The 27046-nt window shown below is 63.0% G+C and overlaps 1 protein-coding gene across 1 annotated transcript; it reads right to left on the bottom strand.

The window, feature by feature from the left end:
- Positions 1 to 13: 13 nt before the first annotated feature.
- Positions 14 to 24841, bottom strand: LOC103345435 (IgGFc-binding protein). The gene is made up of 17 exons (XM_051836098.3): positions 24566 to 24841; positions 24328 to 24465; positions 24072 to 24231; positions 23536 to 23915; positions 22019 to 22544; positions 21219 to 21814; positions 20488 to 21052; positions 16916 to 17514; positions 14907 to 15420; positions 12688 to 12893; positions 11335 to 11736; positions 10078 to 10364; positions 8968 to 9233; positions 8083 to 8675; positions 5755 to 6271; positions 3525 to 4096; positions 14 to 332 (listed from the first exon to the last, which is right to left on the bottom strand). The coding sequence occupies exons 2-17, from the start codon at positions 24436 to 24438 to the stop codon at positions 36 to 38; spliced, it is 6591 nt and encodes a 2196-aa protein (XP_051692058.2). The 5' UTR covers positions 24439 to 24465; positions 24566 to 24841; the 3' UTR covers positions 14 to 35.
- Between the last annotated feature and the right edge of the window lie 2205 nt (positions 24842 to 27046).

Genomic DNA, 27046 nt, shown 5'->3' with positions numbered 1-27046 from the left:
CAGCCGTGCGGCGTGGCCGCTGAGTCACACCTTTATTACTTTGGGTTCCATGGTTTGACTGCCCTTCCGTGAAGGCTGGGCGCGCTCGAGGGGCCAGCCCGGGGCTGGGGGACAGCGGGCACGCCCCTCCGAGAGACGGCTTCTGGTTGGGCTGCAGCCCTGGCTTCCCAAGTGGAGACAGAGAGGCCGAGCTGGGCTGGGGGGCTGCGGTGGCGGCCGTGCTCCCAGGCGCCGCTTCTTGGACAGGACGGGGGCTGAGAGATGGGCAGACAGGTGCATGCGGCCGCCTGGGCTTCCGTGCAGCCGTTCCCTGTGGTCCCTGGGCTCAGCACCTGCGGGAGAAGAGCAGACACTGCAGGTGCCTCTGTCCAGTCGCTCTGTGACCTGGACAAGACAGCAAAGGACAGCCCAAGTGCTCGGGCTCCTGCCACCCATGTGGGAGACCCGGGTGGAGTTCCAGGCTCTTGGCTCAGCCCTGACCATTGCAGCCATTTGGGAAGTGAACCAGCAGATCAATCTTTTTTCTCTGCCACTTTGCCTTTCAAATAAATGAAATAAACCTTAAAAAGCACAAGTTAAAATGTGCTATATTTAAAAAAACACAGAGAATATAGAGGAAAGTAAATTTAGAATTTAGTAAGCTAAATGTTAAACACACTTAAGACATGACATTTCTATGTCTGTGTTCCATATTCTATATTATGTATTTTCTATATGTGAGAGGTCTTCAAAAATTCATGGAAAATCTGTATTATGAAAAAATCGTGCATGGATTTCAACATTTTTTCCACTAAATATAAATTTTGTATTCCATTTTCCATGAAAGATTTGGAGCCCCCTTGCCTGTGTTTTTCCCTTTTTGATAATGGGTTCACAGGCCACAGGCCAGGACCCCTTGGCGCCCAGCTCCGTCCCTTCCTAGCCGCGGTGACTTAACCGTGGCTTGGCCGGGAGGGGTTCTGGGCCGGCTGCAGAGGCAGGACGGGGAGTCTGCCGTCGTGAGAGCCTGGCTGGCACTCTCGCTGTGGCAAGGCACCGGCCACGTGGCCGCCAGCAGCAAGGCCCTTGGTCGCGCCCAGGAGTATGGTACGAGCCGGTCAGGCCACCCTCCACCCGCCTCCGTCACTCCCAGTCCTGGTACAGGGGCTGTGGGACTCACGTCTGCTGGGCAGGCCGTGTACCTCCAGCGCAGGTGCACAGGGCAAACATGGGTGTGTGTGTGGGGGGGTGTGACCAGACGACCCCAGGGCCCATACCACTCAGAGACCTCTGAAGTCGGGGAGGGATGAAACCTCAGAGAATGGTTCCAGAAGCACCCATTTCTCAGCCTGCCCCCACCGTGGCCCCACCTCCACCCTCCTGGGGGGCGGGGCAAGCTCCTTCTCTGCCCCCCACCTGGCTGCCCCTCAGACCAGATCATAGCCCAAGTCCTGCCCAGCCCCATGCCAGGTAAGCGACACCAGCTCTGGTCTCTGGGCGGCGGCGCCTCTCTGAGCTCATCTCCTCCCCCCTGCCTGCTCGCTCACTCGGCTCCAGCTGCGCCGGCCTCCCTGGGGTTTCTCAGATGCCACACACTGACCAGCCACGCCCAGCCCTCGCTGCCAGCTTTGCCCTCCCTCCTCCTCTTTCCTCTGGACCTTGCTTAAATGTCACCTCCTCCATGCAGCTTCCGGGGCCACTCAGCGCCAAGCCTCACGGTCCCACACTCACCCCTGCCCTGCACGGTCTCACGCTCCCCTTAATCCCCCAGCCCCTCCCTACCCAGCTGCAGTACATGGAGGGTCTCTCAAGACTCGTGCCCTGGCGGCAGCTCCTGGAGACAGGGCCCTTGGAAGTACTATTGAGCGAAGGAACGAAAACCTGATCTCCCAGGTTCCATGACAGGTGAGTCAGCACCCACCCTCCTGCAGTCAGTCACAGCTTTGGGAGCACACAGTAGGCCCACAGGTGGAAAAGGAAGGAACTCACAGCCTGGATTCAAATCCCAGCTCCGGGGCCAGCACTGTGGCGTGGCGGGTAAAGCCGCCGCCTGCAGTGCCAGCATCCCATATGGGCGCCGGTTCTAGTCCCGGCTGCTCCGCTTCTGATCCAGCTCCCTGCTATGGCCTGGGAAAAAGCAGTAAAGATGGCCCAAGTGTTTGGACCCTTGCACCCAGGTGGGAGACCTGGATGAAGCTCCTGGCTCCTGGCTTCAGCCTGGACCAGTGCTGGCCATTGGAGCCATCTGGGGAGTGGACCAGCGATGGAAGACCCCTCTCTCTCTCTCTCTCTGTTATCCTACTTTCAAAGTAAATCAACAAATCTTCCAACCTCACTGCACCGCTTCCTCACGGGGTGACCTCGGGCAAGCAAGTCTCCCCTTCCTAAGCCTCAGTTTCCACATCTGCATGGTGGGGAGCCCAGCTGCCTCCCCCCCCTGCGGGCTGCCCTTTGCTTTCAATGGGGCTGTTGTGCGGAGGCGGATGGCATGACTAATCCCGACAGACAGACAGCGCTCCCTTCCTGGAAGGGGGCGGGCGGAGGGTGTGGCTGTGCGTTTTCCCATAGCCAACAATGGGCCCGCTGTAGGCAGGGGCCCACAGGCAGGGGAGGGGGGGCGTTGGGGGGACACGCCCACCCTGTGGGTCCCAGACAAAGGCTCAGGTCCCAGAGGGGCGTCCACTGAGCCCAGACGGTCTTTGAAGATGACGGCAACAGGAAATTCTGGTGGGGGGTATTTGTGCACTCTGCAGTAGGTTCCCGTTTCAGCCTGTCTCCCTGCACCAAGCAGCAAACAGCCATGAGTTCTCCCGGGCCCTGTAACTCCCGAGCTAGGATCACATAGAGTTAAGACAATCTCTGGGCCACATGATTGGCTCAGCAGGGCCCCATAAAGTGAAGGGCAGAGCGGCCGGCACTGCGGTGCGCAGGTAAAAGCCACCACCCGAGAGCAGGCATCCCGTATGGCCACTGGTTCGTGTCCCGGCTACTCCGCTTCCCATCCAGCTCCCTGCTAACGTGCCTGGGAAAGCAGCAGAAGATGGCCCAAGTGCTTGGGCCCCTGCACCCACGTGGGAGACCCAGAAGAAGCTCCTGGCTTCAGCTTGGTAGAGTCCTGGCTGTTGCCCCTTCCCCATCCCCCCTCCCGCCCCATGTCTTCCCTTCTGATTGCGACCCTTGGCGCAGAACAGGGCACAACCTCCCCCAGACTCCTTGCAAATTTTATGCAGTTGTTGGGAGTAAGAAGATATTTGGATTTTGTATTAGGCAACGGGGAATTCATATTCTGAGGCCTGAAAATGCTGAAGTCATTTTGCTACCACAGGAAAAAGCCAGCCCGAGGACAAAGCTGATACTACAGAGCGCCACACACCAGAAGAGTACTGGGAAACAGAGTTAGCACCCTGATCAAACCATGCCTGATAGCCCTCTGGAATTTTCAGTTATGTATGTGCGCTCACCAGGAGACAGCATGTGGTTTTTATGTGGTTGGAGCCCTTGCATTTCTCTTTAGTGTACAGTCCAAGATGCAAACAAGGGCTTACCTCTGTCTGCAGACAAGTGTGGGTCCCGTTAGCCTTGAAAGACAGCTTTGAAATAAACACAGTGGGGCTGCCCGGACTGTTCCTGCCAAGTTCCACTTGGAGAAAGCGCTGTGGGCAGGAGGCAGCACAGGACGCGGCAAAACCGGAAGTGCCTGGGCACTGGGTGGTCCTCCCATCTGCTGTGGTGATGCCCGAGTGCCCGGCTGCATGGTAGGCACCAGGGGACAGCGGGTGGCACCCGAAGATGCCCCCGCGGTTCCCACATCTCTGCCCAGGCCCGCAGGAGGCAGGGGAGCACTGCACGGCGTGGCTGGAAGCCTCGCAGCGGCAGAAGCGCTCACAGCGCTCCCCAGCCCAGAAGGCCTCCCCGGCCGGGTGGTACCGGCCGCCCGCGGAGCAGCCGCACTGGCTGGGAGACACGCAGTCGGTGCCGCTGAGCACGAAGCCGGCGTCGCACTGGCAGCCCTCCTGGCACGGCGTGGGGCAGCTGTCGGGCAGGGCGGGCTCCGCGCAGGAGCTGGGGCAGGAGGAGCCGCAGAGCTCGTAGTGGCTGTGGGGCGGGCAGGCCGGCTCTGGAGGGACACAGATGGAGGTTAGGGGACTGAGGCGAGTGACCGCTCTGGGGCGCTGCCACCAGCACAGGGCCGGGGCAGCAAGGGGAGGGCAAAGGACAGGTGGTAAGTGTGCAAGTGGAGGCGTCACTAGGAGGTGAGGAGGGTGATGGTGGTGATGGTAGTTGTGACAGTGGTGGGGTGATGATGGTGATGCTGGTGGCAATGGTGATGGTGATGCTGGTGATGGTGGTGGGGATGGTGGTGGTGGTGCTGATGGTAGTGGTGTTGTTGGTGGTGGTGACGGGGATTCTGGTGGTGATGGTGTTGGTGGTGATGGTGATGATGGTGGTGGTGGTGGTGGTGGTGGTGATGGTGATGGGGGTGGTGGTGATGGTGGTGGTGGTGGTGCTGATGGTAGTGGTGTTGGTGGTGACAGGGATGATGGTGGTGGTGATGGTGAAGGTGATGGTGGTGATGGGAATTCTGGTGGTGATGGTGTTGGTGGTGATGGTGATGATGGTGGTGATGGTGGTGGTGGTGATGTTGGTGGTGTGATGACAGGGATGATGGTGGTGGTAGTGGTGGTGCTGATGGTGATGGTCATGGAGTAATGAGTCTGAGATGACATTTCTGAACACTGACTGCATCCTGGCCTCTTCTTGGTGGTCTCCGGCGTGTTCTCTCGTGTAATTCTAAATATTTCCCTCCTGACGTCACCAGAGAAAATACCCTCTGGAAACTGCAAGATCACCTCGTTTACCACTGAGAAGTGCTGCCCATGCCCGAGCAGTTCCCGGGAGCTTGCTCTTATCATTGCTCTGCTTGTTCACCACCCCACGAATAAGGACTCGCGTCTCCTGCTTTCTCCTACAGACGAGGAACAGACCCCGAGAGCCTGGCTGACTGCCGGACCCCCCAGTTCCACATCACAGAGCCGAGGGTAGCAACAAGGCCCCTGGGCTCACAAGCGCCCAGAAGCAGCAGCCCCCACAGGTGAGACCCGCGTACTCCACCCAGTTGCCCGCCTGGCCTGCTGGCACATGGGCTTAGGACCCGGGAAGTGCAATAAGAACCTGCACGGTGCCGGGAGAGAGAAGCGCGCACTTGGGGATCCAGGGTAGAGGCTGAAGGGGAGCGGCGGGCGGGGCGGGAGCAAGCCCATCCACACGAGGGTGCCAGCCAGCGTTCAGCTAAAGAGGCTGCCCCTCCCCAAGGCGGCGGGGGCAGGGGAGGCTGCCGCATCCTGGTTCCTGCACAAACTACTCCACCTCCCACACCCCAGGGTCCCCATCTGCGAAGTAGAAGCTATCACAGCAGGGCCCTGGGCCCCTGGTTCTGCACCTCCCCCCACCCTGCCCCAGAGCCGGTCGGTCCGCACGGTAGAGCCCCACGTGCAGGCCGAGGGGACCCTGAGCAGCAACACCGTGGGGGGGGGCTTCCAGGCGGAGCACTGAAGAGCGAGGGAGCACCTGCTACTGGGCGGCGGCGTGAACCTGCACGCTGCCCTGGGGATACTGGGAGTCATTGGTTAAACGGGCAGGGTGGCAGCAGGTCCCGCAGTGCGCGGCTCAGCGTGTGGGGCACTGACCCAGGAGGACAGCCTGAAGGTGGTATTGGGCCAGCTGGGGCAATGAGGCTGAGTGAGACCCTCCCCTACCCCGGGGACACTGGCTCACCGCAGGCCACGAGATGTCTCCAGGGCTGCAGCGGGAGGCCCCGGCGCTGGCATTCCTGGGCGTAGCTCCCCAGCACGGCACACAGCGTGTCCCTCGAGCCCCCTGTGGCACAGAGGTCGTGGACGCAGTTCTCCACGTGGACCCGAGGATCCATGTCCCGGCTGCAGGCCGCGTAGGGCCCCTCCCGGGCGCCCAGCAGCCCGCAGAAGGCCCAGAACAGGGCCGCCTTGTCCTGCGGGCACAGGGGACCTAGGCCTGTGGCTACGTTGGGGGCTTCGGGGAGACGCGAGCCGCTGGGGCCCCCCAGGTCCTCCCATGTGTCCGTGCCGAGGGCCACGCCCAGGCCGCAGAGGGCGCTTGCGTAGGTGTCAGGCACCGTCACCCACAGGGCCCGGGACTCGTGAAAGGCCACAGAGAGGCCGGTGGCCGCCCACACGGTGACGGCCGAGGACGTGGAGAAGGCGCGGATCATGCCCCCGGCCAGTGTCAGGGGCAGGTGGGCCTGGGACCCGTTCACCTGGAACACAGAAGCGCAGGCTGTGGGGCTGCCCGGCCCGCACGCCAGCCCCGCCCGGCCCTGCTTTTCTGCCCTCGATTCCCTCCATGAGTCCTTTCAGAACCGCAAACCGGATCTTGTGCCTCTCTTGCTCAGACCCTTGCATGGCTCCCCCGTGCACTCAGCCCAAACCCAGACTCCTCTCCACGGCTGTGCAGACCCACAGGGCTGGCCTCAGCACCCCTCCCTCACCACCCCCTGACCCGCTCTGGACCAGCTGCACCGGCCCAGGTGGTTCCTCCCACACAGCAGGTGCTGGTCTGGCCCCAGGCCCTTTGCACGTGCTGTGCCCTCCACGCTCCCGTGACCTCACACTGCCTCTCCCGCCTCACACAGCGACACCCTCGCTGCCCTCTGTCGCTCCCCTCCCTGCTTTCTTTCTTTTAGGCAGAACAAACTACAGCCTTTGGGGAAACCAGAGTTTGCTTGCGTCTTGTATCATCTTCCTCCCAGACATTCTGGGCCATTTTAAACAAAGGAAAGCCCCATGCCCTTGGAGAACTCACATCTGGTCACGAGGAAGACAGACAAGAAACCAAGAAGTGATTCACAGGAAAGGGGATTGAAAATACTGGCAAGTACTTGGAAGGAAAGAACACGGGCGGTCAGAACAGGGACTGGGATGGGTGGTCAGGGAGGGCTTCTTGGAGGAAGAGACAATTGAGCACAGACGTGAGGGATGAGGATGTGTCAGTTACGAGAGGACCCCAAGGAAGAGTGTTCCAGGCAGTGGGAACAGGCAGTGCAAAGGCCCTGAGGTAGGTGCCTGCCTGGGCTGTTGGAGGAACATCAGGGAGGTCGGGGTGGCTGGAGCAGGGTGAGAGGGGGCCAATGGCAGAGGGTGACACAGGCTGGCCTTGCAGGGTCGCGTAGGCCACGGGAGGCTTTGACCTGACCCACTGTCTACCTCTGTCCTGCCTGCCGGGGATGGGGGTGACAGCCTCTGCGGGAACCGTTCTACTTCCTGATCAAATGCTTCCCTGCTCCCACGGACGCCTTGCCCCAGGCAAGCTCCGCCTCTTCATCCTCACACGGCCCACGTCGCCCGTTTTCCAGGTGGGGAAACTGAGGCACGGAGACACAAAGCCACGGGCCAAGGTGGGCAGCCAGCAAATGGCAGAGGACTCGAAGCCGGGCTCCCAGGACCAGCACCACGCAATGTGAGTGTTCCCCACGCGGCCTGCATAGGGTCCGCGGAGCGCCCAGGTGGGCTGGCGCCTGCCTGCCCCATATAAGGGCAGGCGCAGGCGGCCCGGTGCAGGCCACGCCCCCTCCCCAGGCCCCCAGGTGCAGGCCACGCCCCCACACGCAGGCCAGCGAGGACGGAGAGACCCGCTGCTACACTGCTGAAGGCAGGACGCTCTGTCCTGCCCAGACACCACACCTGCCGGACCCCCAGAGGCCAGGGGCGAGTCCAGAGGTTTGTACCCATGGGCGTTCCCAGCCAGGCGACGCCTGTGTCTTCCAGGCCCGGCTGCGGCCCCGCAGGTGTCGCGCACTCCTCCCCTCCCCCCACAGCGGCGTCTCGACATGTCGCACTGGCCGCATGAGCAAGGGTCTGGGCACAGCCGTGTGAGCCCGGCAGCAGCTCTGCCCTCTGGGAGCGTGGTCCCGAAGAGGGTGGGGTGGGGGCCCAGGCTCCAGCCGGGCATCTCCCAGAGGCCCCTGGATTCAGCAGGGTGCACAGCCGGCGCGGTCGGGGAGCCAGCACCTCCTTTGTTCCTCCCTCTCACCGAGAGCTAGACCCAGGGCCAGAGCAGGGGGACGCTCACCTGGACCACCCCGAACTGTCCCGCCAGCAGCGACAGCCGCCATCCGGCCACGTCCACGTCCACCTGCTGGGCCCAGGCAGCACCCCATGGCTCCAGGCGTGCCACCTCCACCCAGACGGCGAAAGGGGTGTGGTGCGGCCTGCATGTTCTGACTAGCACCCCCCGGCCGGGCCCTCGAAGCTGCCGGTGGGAGCCACTGAGGGTGTGCAGGTGGGGGTCTCCGTAGAGCCACAGGGTCCCGTAGCGCATGGGGTGGCAGCCCCAGACGCCCTGACGCTGACGGCACCGCTCCCGGCGCCGGCAGGCGTGAGGGCGGCACTCGAGCGGGCGCCCGGGCCCCCGGCACACGCACTTCCGGTCACAGGTGGCCGTGGGCAGCACCTCAGCGCCCAGACGGAGGTAGCGGCCCTGCAGGTGGCAGCCGCAGCGAGCGAGCGGCACGCAGACCCCGCCCTCCAGCGCGAAGCCCTCCAGGCAGAAGCAGCCGGCTGTGCACTGGCGGGTGCAGGGCGCGGAGGAGTTGAGGCTGGCGCAGGTGGCCGGGCAGGGCGGCCCGCAGAAGTCGTAGTAGCTGTTGGCTGGACACGCCACACCTGGGGGAGGGGAAAGATGGCTTGGGGGCACCACCCCACGAGCCTGGCTCCTGACACAAAGGGACCACAGACCAGGTACTTCCCATATCACGTCCACAGGCCATTTAAACCCGGGCACCAGACGAGCCATCGGGACAGCCAGGTTCAAGGGCAGGGAGGTGGGGTGACAGAAGGGCCCAGGGGAGCCCTGACTCTGGTCGCAGGCCTGGCTTGGGTCTTTGGGCAGGCGACATCCCAGCCAGCCAAGGGGCAAGGTCGCCATCCCAGCGGCCGGGGGTGAGGGGCCACCTACTGCACCCCAGGCTGGTGCGCCACTCCGGCAGGCGGACGCCCCGCAGGCCGCAGAGCTGCGCGTAGGACTCCAGGGCGGCGCACAGCACACGGTTGCCCGAGCCGTACTGGCAGAGGTCGAAGACGCAGGCGTGCAGGTAGGACCCGGGGTCCTCGTGCCAGTGGCACTCGGCAAAGGGCCCGGAGCGGTTCGTGAGGACGCCGCAGAGCTGCTCCACTCGGGGCCTGTCCTGGCAGGGCTGCGTGTCCCCCATGTCCTGCCGGCAGCTGAGGGAACACGGGGTCTCAGCGCAGCCGCACGTCTCCTGCCTCCTGCCGGGCCAGCCCTGCCAGGCCTCGGCCTCTGCCTCCTGCACCTGCTCAGCTCCTTGCCAGCTTCGGACAGTTCCTGGGCAGTTTTAGAAACTTGGAAGGCGGGCTGGCACTGTGGTGTAGAAGGTAAAGCCACCGCCTGCAGTTCCGGCATCCCATATGGGCGCCGGTTCAAGTCCCGGCTGCTCCACCTCTGATCCAGCTCTCTGCTGTGGCCTGGGAAGGCAGTAGAAGATGGCCCAAGTCCTTGGGCCCCTGCACCTGCGTGGGAGACCAGGAAGAAGCTCCTGGCTCCTGGCTTGGGATTGGTTCAGCTCCGGCCGTTGTGGCCATTTGGGGAGTGAACCAGTGGATCGAAGGCCCTAGCAACAGAGGATTCTCAGCACCCAGTGGCCACTCATTAGCTCACAGATTCTGGGATCGGCCTTGCTGTTCGAACGTCCACTCTGTCCCTTGAACGAGTCTCCAAATCTATGTCACAAGCCCAGGGCACATGGAGCACGGACACGTGGCTGGGAGGCCAAGGAGCCACAGCTATGTGAGCTCAGCACGTGTAGGATTACAGAGTGTGGAGAGCGGGGCGGCTGCAGTGGACGTCACAGCACTGGAGTCCCAGCGACTTCTGAGACGAGGGACGGGGAGCATTTAGGATCCGGGTCTCTGTGGCCAGGATGCCTGGGTTCAAGTCCATACTCCACCACTCCTGACTGTAGGACTCCCTCTGTGCCTCCGTTTCCCCCATTTGAACCCCACGTCTGCAGCCAGGGCCCCCCCCCCATGGCCCCGCATGGCCACTCACCCAGGCTGGCTGTCCCGGGTCTGCCAGGCGTTGCCGAAGTCCGCGTCACTGCGGGCGGGCGCCCCGCTCGGGAGCACCTTGTCGTCGCCGGGGTCGCCGTTGAAGTTGCCGCAGAGGCCGCACAGGCGGCCCCGGTGCTCAGGCCCCACCCGCACCAGCAGCGTGTGGCGGCCGTTGAAGTGCACCTGCAGCCCGGTGCCCACCTGCAGGAGCACCAGGCCCTGCTGCCGCCACACGCGGGCCTCGGCACCCAGCTGCACTGGGAGGCTCACCACCTGCCCGTCCACCTGGAGGCGAGAGGCGCTCGGGTCTGTCTCCTTCCCCACTGCCCATCGCACCCCATGCCAGCCAAACCCCTCTCTGGACCCTCACGTCTGGAGCTGCGCTGTACTCAGCCCCGCCCCGCCCCCCCCCCGCCTCCTCTCCAGTGCGTCAGGGAGCTGCCCTCTCTCCCTCCCCGCATCTGCCCTCCTCAAGTCCCTTCCAGAATCCACCACACCTCCCCCGACCCACCATCCTCTGCCCGATTCTGGCCACTGTCACTTGCTGCCTGGATTGTCCCAGCAGCAACCTCCCCTAGGCTCCTGATGGTCTGTCCCCTAGTGCGGGGCCAGTTAGCACCCAGGACCCACCAGGGACCCCTGAACCCAGACCCACACCACCCCGCCACTGAGACCCCACTTTGTGTGGAGTAAAAGCCCGAGTCCCCTGGCACAGCAGGCCCCAAGGGTCTGTGTCCTGCCAGCTCTCTGATCTCGCCTCCTCCGGCTCACTCCATTCCAGCCACACTGGTCGCTGGCCTCTGGGGCTCGCTCTTAAGAAGGGACAGGCCACCCCTGCATGCAGACCTGACACCCATTGTTCCCTCTGCCTGGCACACTCTTCCCTCACGAATCCCAAGACCTCTCCTTCCCTCTGCAGCTGTCTGGCCCAAAGCCACCTCCTCCAGGAAGTCTCTCCTGCTTGCCCCACTTAGCATCCACCCCATACACACATGCACCCCTGATTCCCCTGTCCTGTGCTGTTTTTCTAGGGTTTAAGAGGAGGTTGGATGAAGAAACGGTTGATGGAAGAACAGGTCGCTTGAGGAGTGGAGGGTGGAAGGGTGGGGGAGGGAGGGACCAGTGGAAGGACGGAAAAGACAGGTGAAAATGGATTGATATGTGGGTGGGCGGATGGACCCACGGAGGGCTTAAGCGGATGAGGCTCAGAAGTGAACAGCCCTGGGTGGGGCTGAAGTTACCCTGCTGGCCTCACCTGGACTTGCTGGCCTCTCTCCAGGATCACGTGGGCCGTCAGTCCAGGGCTGCTGAGCCTCACCTCCACGCGGTACAAGAAGGACACGAGGTGGCTGCGGAAGTTCCTGTTGGAAGCCTCCACGCTGAAAGAGACGCCCCCGGGGACGGGCTCCGGGCCGCAGGAATGGACCAGGCGATAGGTGCAGGTGCCTTGGAAGTGGGTGATGGCCCCGTCGAAGGTGAAGTAATGGGGGTCTCCGGTGACCACGCAGGTGCCCAGCGGGCTCTGGCAGCCCAGCCGGCCACCCCGCACGGCGCAGATCTCCCCGGCAGGGCAGCGGGCTGGGCTGCAGCGGAAGTGCCCAGGTGCGTCACAGCTGCACCGGCGGGTGCACCGGCTCATCCAGACTAGGTCTCCTACCTGGGGAGAGCGAGGCCAGATCGGCACCTGCAGCCCCCAGGCCGGTCTGCGCAAGGCGTGGTGGGAGTCCCCTGCTGGGTGCCCGGCTCAGGCCAGGGCTGGGGCTGAGCGACAGGCATCCTGCAGCCTCAGTTTTCTCCTCCGCACAATGGGGCAATAAAGAGCTGTCTGGGGGTGCGTGTGACCTGCGTGTGAAGCCCTCAGTGCCAGGCTAGCCCACTGCGAGCAGGCTCCTGACATGGAAGCTGATATTCTGAACGCCCAGAGAATACCATGGTGACATGGCAGTAAGTGATCAAAACCCAGTTACCAACGTGATCATTGTTTGTCACTAAATAGTTAGCAGAAGGGCTAGTCCAGAGAGGCCATAACTAATCTCGTCATCATCATCACTATTTTAATATGCTTACATACAGGCAGGCAAATAGAAACACCCCAAATATGTTACTATTAATTATTATTAATTTATGATTTTGCTTAATGATACACAGACACACATAAAGTGCCAAGTGCATGTTAATTAGTATCTCTGTGGTAGTGGCATGGCACCTGACGTCTGATCAGGACTCAAATGCTGGCCATCAAACTGGATTCAAATGCTGTTGAATTCACAATAACACCAGCGATAATAAAAACATTTAGTATAGCATTTTGTATCTATTCATGCCAAATCATATTACCTGCTCTTATTATCATCATCAATGCATTTAGTTGAGGCCACGTAGTTAATAGGCACTAGATAATTAATAAGAACAATACTAGCAATGGTAAACGGCTGAGCACAGAGAACCGGCCTCGTAAATTGTGCCAGTATCGCTGGGATCATCCGTAAGGAAGAGGCGGCCCATTGCGCATGCCCAGAGCTGAATCCGGGTGTCCCTGGACGGGGCGTCCTTCCCCGGCGTGGTCCGGGAGTCCCCTGACCCCAGCGCTGGCCCGGCCGCTGCTCACCTGGTACACGCGGCCGCCGTGCACGCAGCCACACTGCTCCGGGGTCACGCACTCGGCCCTGACCCACAGGTGCGCGTCATCGCAGGCGCAGCCCTCCGCGCAGCCGGGGCGGCCGCCGAGCCTGTGCAGCGGCGCGGGGATGCAGAGCCGCGCCTGGCTGGGGTCCAGGCAGAGCTGGTAGCGGCTGTGCTGGGGACACTCGGGCGCTGAGCAGGGAGGAGAAAACGCGGGAAAGGAGGCGTCGGCTACGCATGTCCTCGCTCGTCTCCCCCACCCAGTGCTTGGAACCCCGGCTCTGTCCCCAGGCAAGGTCCTGCTGCTTAATCTCCCTAGGGCCCAGTCTTCCTCCACCTGCTGTGTCTCTGTGGGCTCTGCCGTGCTGGCCTCGGACCTGTCTTAAGACTTAACCAGGGGCCAGCGCTGTGGCGTAATAGGATAAGCATCTGCCTGCAGCGCTGACATCCCATATGGGTGCCAGGTTCGAGTCTTGGATGCCCCACTTCGGATCCAGCTCCCTGGGAACGCGCCTAGGGATGCCCAAGTCCTTGGGCCCCTGCACCTATGTGGGAGACCCTGAAGAAGCTCCTGGCTCCTGGCTTTGGATTGGCACAGCTTTAGCCATGTGGGGAGTAAACCAGTGGATGGAAGATCTCTCTCTCTGTCTCTCCCTTTCTCTTTGTAACTCTGTCTTTCATATAAATGAAAAATGATTCTGTTAAGACTTAAGCAAGTTAAACTAGACTAGCTGGCTGGGACAGTGCCCGGCACATGGGTGAGCCTTGGATGACTGGGACTTACTATTAATCCAGAAACTGCCTCTCTCTGGCCTTTCTCTCCATTCCATGAACACTGTCCTATCCTCTTCCCTAATGCAAAGCGTTGAGGGCTCCCTACTGCCTGGATGTTCAAGACTGACACCTGGACCTAACCTAAGTGGGGACAGGGACTGGTTTTAGGGGTGTCCTTGTCCCCAGGAGGGCCCCACGGGGACTTCAATGGCCTGTGTTTGCACAAGGGAGCTGCACACAGCAGAGAAGGTGGCCGCCGGGTGCCTAGCGTCAGAAGCAGCCTGGGACGGCTGATGTCCCGGCAGGGCTGGCCCCTCCAGCACTGGAGCAAGGGAGAGAGCAGGACGCCCGGGGAGAACCAGGAGGCTCAGAACATGGGCCGGGTTTTCAGGGCTTCGGGAAAGTCGCGCCTGTGGTGTTAGGGGTGAGCAGGCCACGCGGCTGTTTTCTTTCGTACGACCTAATCTAAGCTGGCGTCATCATGTAGTGGCTTAAGTCACCACCTTGGGTGCCAGCATCCCATATGGGTGCCGGTTCGAGTCCCAGCTGCTCCGCTTCTGATCCAGCTTCCTGCTAATGGGCCTGGGGAGGCAGTGGAAGATGGCCCAAGTGCTTGGGCCCCTGCACCCACGTGGTAAAGCAGGATGGAGTCCCTGGCTCCTGGCTTCAGCCTGGCCCAGCCCTGGCTATTGCAGCCACTTGGGAAGTAAGCCAGTGGATGGAAGACCTCTCTTTCCTTCTCTGGCACTCTTCCTCTCAAATAAATAAATACATCTTTTATTTTTTAAATTTTTTTTTTGATAGGCAGAGTGGACAGTGAGAGAGAGAGACAGAGAGAAAGGTCTTCCTTTGCTGTTGGTTCACCCTCCAATAGCCACCGCGGCGGGTGCGCTGCGGCCGGTGCACCGCGCTGATCCGATGGCAGGAGCCAGGTACTTATCCTGGTCTCCCATGGGGTGCAGGGCCCAAGCACCTGGGCCATCCTCCACTGCACTCCCTGGCCACAGCAGAGAGCTGGCCTGGAAGAGGGGCAACCGGGACAGAATCCGGTGCCCCGACCGGGACTAGAACCCGGTGTGCCGGCGCCGCTAGGCGGAGGATTAGCTTAGTGAGCCGCAGCGCCGGCCTAAATACATCTTTTAAATATGTATATTAACAAACAGTCCTGGGCTCTCGCTTGCAAGGTATCTCTGAGGAGGTGACAGCAGCGACATGCAGCCCTTGGCTCCGCCCTGGGACGTGACAGGTGTACAGGTCTGAGCGGAGGAGTGGGACCCAAGGCGCACAGCGAGCAGCAGAACACGGGCTGTGCGCTGCCCTGCGCGTCTGGGCGGAGGGAGTGCTAGCCCCACCCCGCCTCCCTACGCCCGCCTCTGGGACCCGGGTGCAGGGGGCTCCCGCCTCGGCCGCCCCCGCGGAGCCGCGACTCACCGCAGAAGGAGGAATTCCTCCAGTCGCCGAGGGTGACGTTGGCGCCCTGGCAGACGGCGGCGTACGACTGCAGGGCCGAGCAGAGGATGCGGTCGCTGCCCTCCGCCAGACACAGATCCCTGACGCAGCTGGACATGTACGGGCCCGGGTCCACCTCGGCGTGGCAGGGGCCGAAGGGCCCCCGGGGCTCGCGCAGCAGCCAGCAGCGCCTCCTGGCGGCCACGATCTGCCCCGGGTCCTCGCAGACGGCGCAGGCGGCCGCGCAGTCGCCGGCGCAGGACCCGCTGCGCTGCTCCGAGAGGTCGCGGGCCTCCGGGGCGCTGGCGAGGCTGCCGCAGAGCCCGCAGGTGTGCCCCTCGTAGAGCCGGGGCACGGTGAGCGTGAGGCTGTAGGTGGCATCCGTGCTGAGCCACAGGCCGAAGTCCGAGAGCAGCACGAAGGAGAGGCCGTTCCAGTGCACGTCCAGGCTGCCGCCGGCCAAGCTCGCGGGCAGCGCCGTCGTCTCGCCGTTCACCTGGGGGGAGGGCGGGCCGCGGACGCTTGGAGCGCAGTAGGTGCAGAGACAGGGGCGGGGACCGCGCAGAGCCCTCGAGGCCATCTGGTCTGGCCCTGCGGCTGGGACTGGGAATTCAGAACCTCTCCAGCAGCGGTTTTAAGCTGATAATTTTGTGTGGCCCCAATGAGGGTATAAATATCTAGTGGCCCTTGGCAGAAACAGGGTGTCCCCCTGAGGGACAAGGACCTGGAAAGGAGTGAACACTTTCTCCTGCTCAACATCCTTTTCTCCTTTATCTGGATTTTCTCCTTTAAACATTTTTTTTAAAACCATGTGTTTATTTGTTTGCAAGGAAGAGTTATAGAGAGAAGGAGAGGCAGAGAGAGAGGTCTTGCATGCGCTGGTTGATGCCCCAGATTGGATGCAACGGCTAGGGCTGGGCCAGGCCAAAGCCATGAGCCACGAGCTTCATCTGGGTCTCCCACATGGGTAGCAGGGGCCCAAGGACTTGGGCCGTCTTCTGCTGTTTTCCCAGACCATCAGCAGGGAGCTGCATTGGAAGTGGAGCAGCTGGGACAGGTACCGGCACCCATAGGGGATGCTGACAGCTAGGGGGTGGCTTAACCTGATATACCACAATGCCGGCCCCTTTAAAAATTTGTATTTATTTGAAAGGCAGGGAGTAAGGGAGAGAGAGAGAAAGGAGAGAGAGAGAGAGAGGAGAGAGAATCTCCCATCCACTGCTTCACTCCTCAAATGCTAACAGCCAAGGCTGGGCTAGGCCAAAGTTGGGAACAGGACTCAGGCCTGGGTCTCCCACATGGGTGGCAGGGGCCCAAGGACTTGAACCTGCTGCCTTCCAGGGTGCGCATTTGCAGGAAGCGGGAGCCAGGCGCTCCACTGACAGGGGATGCGGGCTTGCCAAGCGACGCGGTAACCACTCGGCCAAACGCCCGCCAGGCAGATTTGCCTAAGAAATGGCCTCTCCAAAATCCATCCATGCGGCTCACAGGAAGTTAACCCCATCCTAACTTGTAGCACATGACCCAGGCCCAGCCAATCAGCTAGTCCACAAAGGCGGGCTCAGAGATGGTCACATGACTCAAGCTGGGCCAATGAGGGGCAGCCCTGGGACTTTTCAGGAAGAGCTTATTCTCTTCCTCCAGTGGTAGGCAGCCATCTTTCTCCTCGCTGCCTGGGCTCCATGCCGGCAATGGAAGAAGCAGTGTTCAGAGGTGGGGCCGGGGAGCAGGCATATTGTCTGAGTGCCTGGGAGTGACAATGCCTGAATCCAGGGATCCATAGATTTTTTTTAGATGCACACCCATAAATTCCTTTTGTTCTTAAGCTGTTTTGAGGGGGGTTTTGCCGTGGTGTTAAACCAAAGGCACTGACAGAATTAGCAGGAAAGGATGTATAGTCGGAGACGAGAGGTTACACTGTGGAAATATTGGAAGGATCTGGGTGGGTAAGGGGCTGGGGTCCCACACATCAGCCCAAACCAGGTGCTCACCTGCGCCATGCCAGGGCTGGCCCTCTGCAGGTGCACCTGGGTCCCATTGACCTGGATGGACACCTCTGAGATGAGTGTCAGGGGGCTGTGCGACCTGTTCTCCTTTCCCAGTTCCACTCTGAAGAAGGGCAGGGAGCCGGGGGCGCCACAGGACTCGGCAAAGACAGAAGCACAGGTGCTGGGCAGCTCCATGGCCCTCCCGTCGAAGGTGATGATGCCCGAGCGCCCGGCTGCATGGCAGGTGCCAGGGGACAGCGGGTGGCACCCGAAGATGCCCCCGCGGTTCCCACATCTCTGCCCAGGCCCGCAGGAGGCAGGGGAGCAGTGCACGGCGTGGCTGGAAGCCTCGCAGCGGCAGAAGCGCTCACAGCGCTCCCCAGCCCAGAAGGCCTCCCCGGCCGGGTGGTACCGGCCGCCCGCGGAGCAGCCGCACTGGCTGGGAGACACGCAGTCGGTGCCGCTGAGCACGAAGCCGGCGTCGCACTGGCAGCCCTCCTGGCACGGCGTGGGGCAGCTGTCGGGCAGGGCGGGCTCCGCGCAGGAGCTGGGGCAGGAGGAGCCGCAGAGCTCGTAGTGGCTGTGGGGCGGGCAGGCCGGCTCTGGAGGGACACAAGGACACGGCTTCACTGCCCCAACATCAAATTCTGCTCCCTGCGGCCTCCCCAAAGCCCAGCACGTGGCGAGGATTTGCTGAAGCCCTCGCCAGTAGCATTGGCTTGGCCACTTTAACTGAGCATCTACTACGTGCCAGGGACATTCTGGGGGCCGGGAACATAGCAGTGACCATGGTCACCAGGAATCCCCGACCTGCTAGAGCAGAGGTGGACAAGCTATGCCTGCTGGACATCTGTCAGCAGACCTGCCGGGTCCAGCCTGTGATCTAAGAACAGTCTGCCCATGCTTCAGTGGCCAGGGGGAGAGCAAGACAGGAGGTATGAAAATTACGTAAAACACAGCGTCCACACAGAGCCTTGTAACGTGGCCTGCCTCAGTGGTCCGTGGGTCATCCGTAGTGGCTTTGGGGTCCTAAGAGGAGCATGAAGAGGCTGCAAACGCAGGTGGACTGGAAAGCCCGAACCTGCACGGTGCAGACACGCTGACCCTGCTCCAGGAGGGGCAGGGAAGGTGAACCCGTGATACACAAAGACCTGAGGGGCTGGGTCAGGTGACAAAGCTGGACAGAACAGGGGCGGGGGGCTGCTCTACATACAGTGACCAGCAGGCTTCCTGGAAGAGGTGACGTTCGAGCAGAGCCCTGAATGACAGAGAGAGCCAGGCATGCGACATCTGGGGAAGAGTGTTCCAGGTGGGGAAGGCAGCCCCCGAGGTGGGAGAGTCTGGGGTGTTCCATAAGCAGCAGAGAGGCCAGCATGGTGGGTGAGCCAGGGAGAGGGGGAGGCTGGGGGACAGCCAGAGGGAGGGGCAGCAGAGCGGCGTCTCTCAGGAGGAGCCCTGAAGGTCAAGTCTCGTGTCCAGGGCAATGGGGACCCATGGATGGTTTTAGCCAGGAGATGGAGGAGGTCTGAGTGACATTTTTAGAGACCTGATCCTGGTGACCAAGACGCATCACAGACCCTACACCTGTCTTTGAGGGTTTCGCAGATGAGGAGGGACGTCGTGCAGGGGGGATTGCTGAGGAGGTGAGCAGTCCGTGTGCATGCATGTGTACATGTGTGTGCGCACGGGTGCATGCATTCATGTCCGTGTGTGCAGTGTGCACGAGTGCATGTGTGTGTGCGTTTCGGGGCAACTCCCAGTGTAAGAAGTGAGAGGACCCGGGGCCTGGGCTGCAGCCTTCCCCGCGCGTGTTCCTGCGTCCCCGCTGCCTGCGTTGCCCCTCCTAGGGTGGGGCGGGGAATGCCCTGGGCACGGGCTGTGTAAGGCCTGCAGCACCATCTGGCCTGGTATTACCAAGGTGGCCGCAGGCGGGACTCGACATTCGGTACGTCTGTAACAGGCCAGTTTTTACGTTGATTGTTTTATACGGCCTACAGATGCTGTTATAAATACCGAAATGGCCCTTCGCAGGAAAAAAGAAAAGGTTCCCGACCATGGTCAGGGCACCAGAGCCCCCCATCCCCTCCTGCAGTCTCCACCCTCACCCCTGCCTTCGCACGTGGCACGTTCCTGCTGGTTACTCCCCACTCATTCACACTGTGGCGCCAGGAACTGCTCACCTGTCCGATTCCCACAGCAGCCCTGGAGAGGGGGGTGCCGCTATCATCATTCGCGGCTGGGGGTTAAAGGGGAAACTGAGGCACAGAGCAGTCCGGCGGGTCCCTGAGCGCCCAGAGCTGGAAAGGGATGGCGCTGACCCGGGGCCTGCACCCTTGGCTTGGATGTGGCACAGGTGGGGCGCGCTCTGCTTTCACAAATGACATAGAATGGGACCCGGTGGGACAGGAAAGATTTGCGTCCACTTTCTGCTTTGGGGGCATTGTGTGCACACAGTCTGCGGTGGTCAGTTGAATAATCCCAGCCTACCCCCGTCACAGGACAAAGGGACGATGTAAATGAGGTGAAGCTCCCAGACTCCGGGGTGGGAGAGAGGAGCCCGGGGGATGCCTCAGTGGGGGTCAGCTGGGCTCTGCGAAGTGGCAAGGGAGGCAGAGGCATGAAGGACTGAAGTGCGGGGGACTTGGCCCCTCTGTCAGTGGCTTTGATGGTGGCGGGAGGGGCCTGGAGCCAAGGCTGGTGGGCGGCCTCTAGAGACAGGGACAGCCCCGAGGGGATGTGCAGCAAGTGCAGAGGGACCTCAGTGCTACACACACAGACCTGGGGGCTCTCTCGACCCACAGCCTCTTTCCTGCTGGGCTGAGCCACTTATGTTTGGGGCTGACCCTGCCTGGCCTTGGAGGCAGCAGGTGCAAAGCATCCCAGAGCTGGAGGCAATGAAGGGCTGGTGACAGACGCAGGGTCTGTGGGACGGGAGTCTCTGCTTCAGCCTCCAGAGGGGGTCTGGTCCTGTCCAGGCCTTGACCTTAGCCTGAGGGAACCTTGTGGGAATTCCAGCCCGCAGAACTGGGCTGCTTAAACTGCCGCGTCTCTGGCAATTCTTACAGCCAGCGGCAATAAAAATGCACACAATTGGATCCCCTGCACCGCTGCTCTCCATCACAACGGCTCTTGACAAAGACCGCGGGGCAGCAGGAAGTGGTCATTTGTCCTTCGGGTACCAGCCAGTACCCACTGCCCACTGCTAACCTCATCTCAACTTCCGCCCGCAGTCTCCCCAGGGGCAGAGCCTGGGTTCCTATTGGGGGATCCTATGCTCCTGGTCACAGGATTGGCTCCAGGAGGAGCCAATCAGAGCCGCGGAGACACTTGCACCCAAGACCCATGGGACTCTCTTCCTGCTGGGCTGAAATCTGAGCGCCTCCCAAGTCTGGAGTCACCGTTTGCAGAGTGAGCCTGTCTGCACGTGGAGCCGACGGCCCAAGAAGCATCCCAGGGAGACGGAGGCGGTGAAGCCAGCACTAATGACGTAGCCACTCTGAAAGCATGCATCACGCAACCCAGTCAAATGAGCCGATCGGGCCGGCGCGATGGGAACCCGCTCAGGTGCCACTCACCGCAGTCCACCAGGTGTCTCCAGGGCTGCACCGGGAGGCCGTGCCTCTGGCACTGCTGGGCGTAGCTCCCCAGCACCTCGCACAGCACCTGCCGCGAGCCCCCGGTGGCGCAGAGGTCGTGGACACAGTTCTCCACGTGGACCCGGGCCTCGGCCGGCTCATCACAGGCCTGGAAGGGCCCGTCCCGGGCGCCCAGCAGCCCGCAGAAGGCCAGCGACTGATATCGGCCTTCCCTGTCGTGCGGGCACAGAGGGGCGGGGCCTGTGATGGAGCAGCCGGCCGGGGAGGCCGGGTCCATCCAACTGAGTGCAAAGGCCTCTGGGTCGTGCAGGAGGGAGCCGTTGGGGGCGCGTAAGTCATCCAGGGGGTCCCCGTTGAAGTCCCCGCCCAGGCCGCAGAGGGCGCCCGCGTAGGTCTCGGGCACCATGATGGACACGTGGCGGCGCCAGTCGTAGGAGACGAGGAGGCCGGCGCTGGTCTGCAGCACCGCCCCTGTGCCGCTGAAGTAGACGTGCACGAGGCCCCCGGCCAGGTGCAGGGGCAGGTGAGCCAGGGTCCCGTTCACCTGCAAAACACAGGTGGGGCCAGGGCTCCATCGGACTCCCCCTAAGCGGGCCAGTGACTCCCTGAGCGCCTTCCCAGGGTTGGACTCTGTCTCCCCAGGACTTTGAGTCTGAGCTGCGCTGGATGGGGGAGGGGGTGGTTCCAGCCCCAGCCCCGCCCCAGCTTACCTGCACCCTCCCGGGCGTCAGGGCCTCCATCACCACCTTCACCCCGTGGACATCCACCTCGATCTGCCGCGCCCCGGTCACGCTGGCCGCGGGACTCAGGTACTCATTGTCCACCCACACCACGAAGGCCGGCGCCCCCGGAAGAGCGCGGCAGGTGCGGCTCAGCACGTAGCGGCACGCCCCCTGCGCCGTGAAGGCGGCGCCGTCAAAGGTGCGGTAATGGGGGTCCCCCGACACCCAGCTGCTGCCTCTGCGGGCCTCACAGTGCCAGGCCCCGGCACGCAGGAGGCACGCGGTCCCCGCTGCGCAAGCCTGGGGCCTGCAGTGAGGCGGCCGCCCAGCTTCCCTGCACTGGCACAGCTCGCGGCAGTCGGGGCTCAGCTCCTGGGCTCCCAGGGGCAGCACGCGGCCCTGCCAAGGGCAGCCGCAGGCCGCAGGGTGCACACAAGTCCCACCGCTGCGCAGGTGGCCGGCGTCGCACACACAGCCCTCACGGCAGGGGCCGCCACAGGCCAGGGCCTCGTCCTCGTGGGGGCAGCGGGCTCCGCAGGTGTCGGCACACGTCTCCCAGTGGCTGTTTTCAGGACAGGATGGTTCTGGAGAAAGAAGAGGGGGAACCCCCCACAACCACCTCACGGGTGGGACCTGCCAACCCCGGAGCTATGTCTTCATCAGAAACCCACCCCCTCCCAGGGCCCCAGGGAGTAGGTAAGATGGCCCTTCAAGTTCATGTGCAGTTCACAACCTGTGCAACTGGATACTCCCACCCTCTTCTTTGCCACCTCCCTCCAGCAGCTCACCACAGAAGCCAGGACCACGCCAGGTGCCCACGGGGATGTCCATAGCTTGACAGGTCCGCACGAAGGCGGCCAGGGCCCGGCAGAGGACAGGCAGGCTCCCGTGGGCTGCACACAGCTCCTCGACGCAGGCATCCACGAACGGGCCCACTGGGACGGTCCAGGCACAGGCTGCAAAGGGGCCCGTCAGAGCCGAGAGTCGCCCACAGGCCTCGGGGCCGGCATACCTGGCCCTCAGGTGGACCGGGCAGCTGGGCCACGGCGAGCCACAGGGCCCCGCCTCCTGCCAGCTGGCTTGGAAGGAGGCGGGCTCCAGCTGTGGTGTTCCCACAGGAGTCAGGGCCTCCGGGCCACACAGGCCCCTGGTGACGGAGACCTCCGCCTCTGGCACGGTGAGCTCTAGGCGTCCATCCTGGATCCACAGTTCGAGGCCTGTGTCCATGGCCAGGCGGGTGGCTGAGTCCCACGAGTGGACAGCGAGGCCGGCCTCAGGGACGGACAGGGGCAGAGGCCGCAGGTGCCCGTTCACCTGCGGGACCAGGACGCAGCCCTGGGGTCAGGTGCCCTCGGCACTGGTCAGCTGGGCACGGGGAGGCTGTCGGTGGCTGGTGTTGGGCAGAAAGGGGGTGAGGCCCTGGGTCTGGGGAACAGGAGAGGGGGCAGCCCTTGGGGGGGTTCACAGCCGCAGGTCTAAAGGAGAGGCCTGAAGCATGAGTGGAGATGAGGAAGAGGAGGCTGGGCTGGGCCTCGGTTCAGAGGGGGCTGGGAGGAAGCACAGGTTGAGTGAGCCAGGGAGGGAAGCCAGGGGGCAGCCAGAGGGCGGAGCGAGGGGCGTGGCTTGCCAGGGACACAGGAGGTATGAGCTCTTGGGCCGAGGGTGAGTCCGGGAGGGGTTTGGTCTGAGGGGAGGGGGGGGGTGCGAGTGGTCCTCAGGGAGGAGGCAGGTCAAGACCCCCCAAGTTCATGGCCATGGCAGCCGCCAGCCCATGTGTGTTCAGCTGCCTGGGCACAGGGATGAGGGCAGGTGCAGGGGTGCTGGAGGCAGGGGCACAGGAGGAGAGTGGGCTGAGGAAGGGGTGCAGAGGGAGCCTGGCATCGGGGAAGGTGAGGGCGGGGGCACGCAGGCGGGTCAGCGGGGTCAGTAGGCAGGGTGGCCTGAGAGCCCACCCACTGCCTGCTTCAACAGGGTGGGAGACAGAAACCCAGCTGTGCAACAAAGGGGGGGTGCGGCGCCCATGGACAAGGCAAGGTCGCCCTAAGGGTACTCCCTGGGCTCCACCTGCCTGGGACTCCCATCTGTGTCACACTGCCTGTTCTGAGCACCCCAACCTGACACTGTCTGTGTGTCTGCCTGCCTGCCTGCCTGCCTGTCTGTCTACCCCACATCTTCGTCTCCATCTCTGCCTGCTGTTCCGTCTGTCAGTTTCTCTGTCTGTGGGTCCACCACCATTGATCAAATCTCTCTGCCTGCCCGCTTGTCTGAGTGACTGGCCCCGGCGCCATCCGCTGGTCCCACTCACCAGCACGTGTCCCGGGGGGCCGTCTGACCGCACCACCAAGTCCTGGCCGTGGACCAGCAGCTGCACCAGGACCACTGGCTCTGGGGCTTCTCCTGCCAGCTCCACGTCCACACGGACACCGGGCAGCCGGGCCAGGACGAAGCGGCAAGGCCGGAGCCGCAGCTGCCTCCCCGAGAGAGTATGCAGATGGCCCTGGGCGCCCAGGCGGCAGGTGGGGCCCCGAGGGGCGTGGCAGCGTGCAAAAGGGTGTGCAGGTGCGCACTGCTGGCCCCCCTGGCAGCCCTCTGGCCAGCAGCGCACCCGGCCCTCCTGCCCACAGTGGCACCGGTGGCTGCAGGCGCTACTGTCCCAGAAAGTGGCCCCGAGCGGCAGGAACTGACCTGCAGAGGGAGGGGGCCAGACGGGGGAACCTGAGCGGGAGTCCAAGGAGGAGGGTACCGGGGGTCTGGGGCGGAAACGCTGGGAGCCCGGTCCCCTTGGTCCTGGATGGGGAGAGGCTGGGGTCTGGGGGCTTAGACCTGTCCCCAACGCCTCACCACTGTAGGCACAGCCGTTGGGGACAGCGAAGGCATCCGTGCGGAAGGCCCAGCGCCCCGGGACGCCCACGTTGCTGGTGCCTGCCACGTGCAGGATGTCGGCGGTCCTGGAGCCAGGCACGGAGAAGTAGTGCCCCTGCCGGCCGCTGTTGAAGCCCGCCTGGGTGCGAGCCAGGAGGGCGGAGTTAGCGGGGCCACCTCCCCACCCCCTGGCCACGGGAGGACTCCGGGCAGCCTCTGTGTGCTCCCCACACACCTGGGCAGCAATGCCCCCCAGGCCGCTGTGGGGGCTCCCGCCGCTGGCCACGCCCGTGGTCCACTGGATGTCATTGTACAGAAACAGCGCCCAGGAGGTGCCACTGCCCATGACCAGCACCAGCTGGAAGGTGTTCACCTGCGGAGGCCGGGCGCAGGGAGCTGGGACTCCATCTCCATCCCCTCCCCCCCCCCTCTTCCCTCTCTCTGTCTCTCTCTTTCCCCAGCTCCCTCCTCACCTGGGAGCCAAGAGATCCGTAGAAGGGGATTTGGTCCCAGGTGGCCACAAGCAGCGCACGGGGGCTGTGAGGGCCGTGGGGGAAGGCGGCGGCCAGGTCCCCAGCAGCGCGCCGCAGCAGCTCCGGCCGGCGGCTCTGGCGGTACCACACGTGGCCCCCGCTGGACGTGGACCCATCAGCCCAAAAGGGAGCCACGAAGGCCTGGCCTGTCTCCAGGGGAAAGGCCTCAGGGGTGAACAGGGCCACCGGCTCCCCAAAGGACACCAGCCCGTTGGTGCAGACCTGGTAGGGGTGAGGGCGGCAGAGGCCAGTGGCATGGTGTCACCCGTCAGGCAGCACGGAGGGCCCGGGCCGCGCTGGGAGGGGGGAGGAGGACTGAGGCTCAGGGGCGGGGGGGTGTGTGGCGGGGAGGCGAGAGAGCTGGGGAGTCCAGGGCAGGGGGCGGAGTCTCACATAGGCCGTCCTGTGCGGGACCCCAAAGAGGGTGAAGGGCTCCAGCAGTGGCAGCTCCTCAGAGAAGCCGTCATCCTTGGCGGGGAGCACCTGGTCTCCGTGCTCCCGCCCGTAGGGATACAGCAGCGAGGCTGGGGGCACAGAGACCTCTGAGGCCCCTGCCAGCCTCCTCGACCCCCTCCGGCCCCTCCCAGCCCCATCCTCTCCCCCCCACCCCAGAGGTTAGAGAGCATGTGCAGCCTCACCTCTGGTCTCCTCGCTCCAAGTCACTCTGTTCTGCAGAGTTGAGGGGACAGCCCCAGGGACCGGCTGGGACCCACCGCCCGCAGCCCACCCCAGTGCCGAGCCCCAGGCCCACGCAGCCACCAGCAGCAGCCAGAGCAGCTCCATGGTGGCCCCAGCCCTGAGTGGCCAGGCTGGCTTATACCAGGGCTGCAGCTGGGGGCCGGGGGTGGGGTGGGGGCTGTGCTGTCACTCAGCCCCACTGGCTCATTGTCCATGGATCCAGGGGGCCTGGGAGACTCCCAGCATCCTGGTTCCCATCCGGTCTGGCTGAGGCTGGGCCAGGCTTGGAGGCACGGGGTGGGGCTGGGAGGGGACAGGTGGCACCCAGAGCTTGCCCAGTGGCCCCCGGGGTGGTTACAGGTGCCTAGGGTGAGCCAGGGCTGGAGACACAGAGGCCCTGGTGGGCGAACTGGTTGCTGCTGGCGGGGCGCTGGCCACCAGGTGTGTCTCCGGCTGGAAGCCCTGCCAATTCTCGCTTCGTCAGGTTAAAGATTAATGCTCAGCCTCCTGGGAGTGGAGGGGAGAGGCTGAGACGTTCTCCAGGGGAGATGAATGGGAGGGAGGCTAGGCAGGGCTCAGAGCCTGTGCAGGGGCGCAGGGACTCTTAGCTGGGAGAAGCACTGGGGTACACAGAGACAGTGACAGGCAATGGGGTGCAGAGACCAGCGGGTCCCCATACAGGGGGCTCAAAGTTAGGCAGCGGGGCCTCCCTCTTCCAAGGAGTGTCCAAACCCCAAACCCAAACCATGTGATGACATGGGACAGTGCTGGGCGCCCAGGCGGGGCTCCCTCCCGTGCCACACTGAGCAGAGCCCCTCACTTCCCTACTGCCCCCAGAATCTCTGGGTTAAGGCCCCCTGTCTTTATCCCCTACGCACCCCCACTGGCAAAGCGCACTCTCCCCTCACCGCTGCCCAGGAGGGCAGTGTTCCGGCCGCCCCCAGCAGACAGGGGCTGGGGGCCGGGGGCTCAGCACGCTCCCCCACGATGTTCCAGGCCCTGATGTGGCCCCGTGGATGAAAACGCAGCCCCTCTGCAGGAGGTCAGACTCCACAGCCGCTTCCTCCAGGTGCGTACACACGGGCCCCAGGAGCGCGAGTCCCAGGAGACCACGGAGCGGGAGGGGCATAAAGACACGTTTTTATTTGGGGAGTCTTTACTATTTCCATCCTGATGTGTGTTGAAGAATATGCATCCATCACTACCACCCGGAACCCACGGTCTCCATCAGCAGTGCTGGCACTGTGTAAGCCAAGCTGAGAACAGAAGCCAAAAGGAAGGAGAGAGGAAAGAAATCATCGCGGGGCCGGGGCTGGGGGTTCGAGGTGCTTGGGAGCTTGGGGTGGGTGGTGACACATTCGGATTTGAAGTCCCGGGAACCATGCACCCGGGGAGCCGGCATCTTCTGCAGAGCACAAGGCTCTCCGCTACACCACCACCGCCTTAGTTTCTCGAAGTGTAGGGGCAGCGGCGCCCCCTGGTGGCCATCGGGACCAGCGCACAGATGCACAGATGTCCAGTGGAGGATGGAGGGTGGGTAGGAGATAGGGGTGGGCAGTGTTCCCAGAAGGTGCGACCCAAACTCAGCCCAAGGATGGGTACTATGGTTGAATATGACTAGGCCCCTGAGTTCAGGGAGGACTTTGAACCCCAAGTCATAAGTTTACGGTACTGGTAGTGGCTGGATCGGATTAGGTTCTTAGGGTGTACCCTGGTGACTGAATCCTGGTGGCTGTTATAAGT

This window comes from Oryctolagus cuniculus, chromosome 18, assembly GCF_051225735.1.
Source record: "Oryctolagus cuniculus isolate XC-2025 breed Fujian yellow rabbit chromosome 18, ASM5122573v1, whole genome shotgun sequence".
In the NCBI taxonomy this organism is placed as follows: Eukaryota; Metazoa; Chordata; class Mammalia; order Lagomorpha; family Leporidae; genus Oryctolagus; species Oryctolagus cuniculus.
This window is presented reverse-complemented; position numbering and strand designations above follow the sequence as displayed.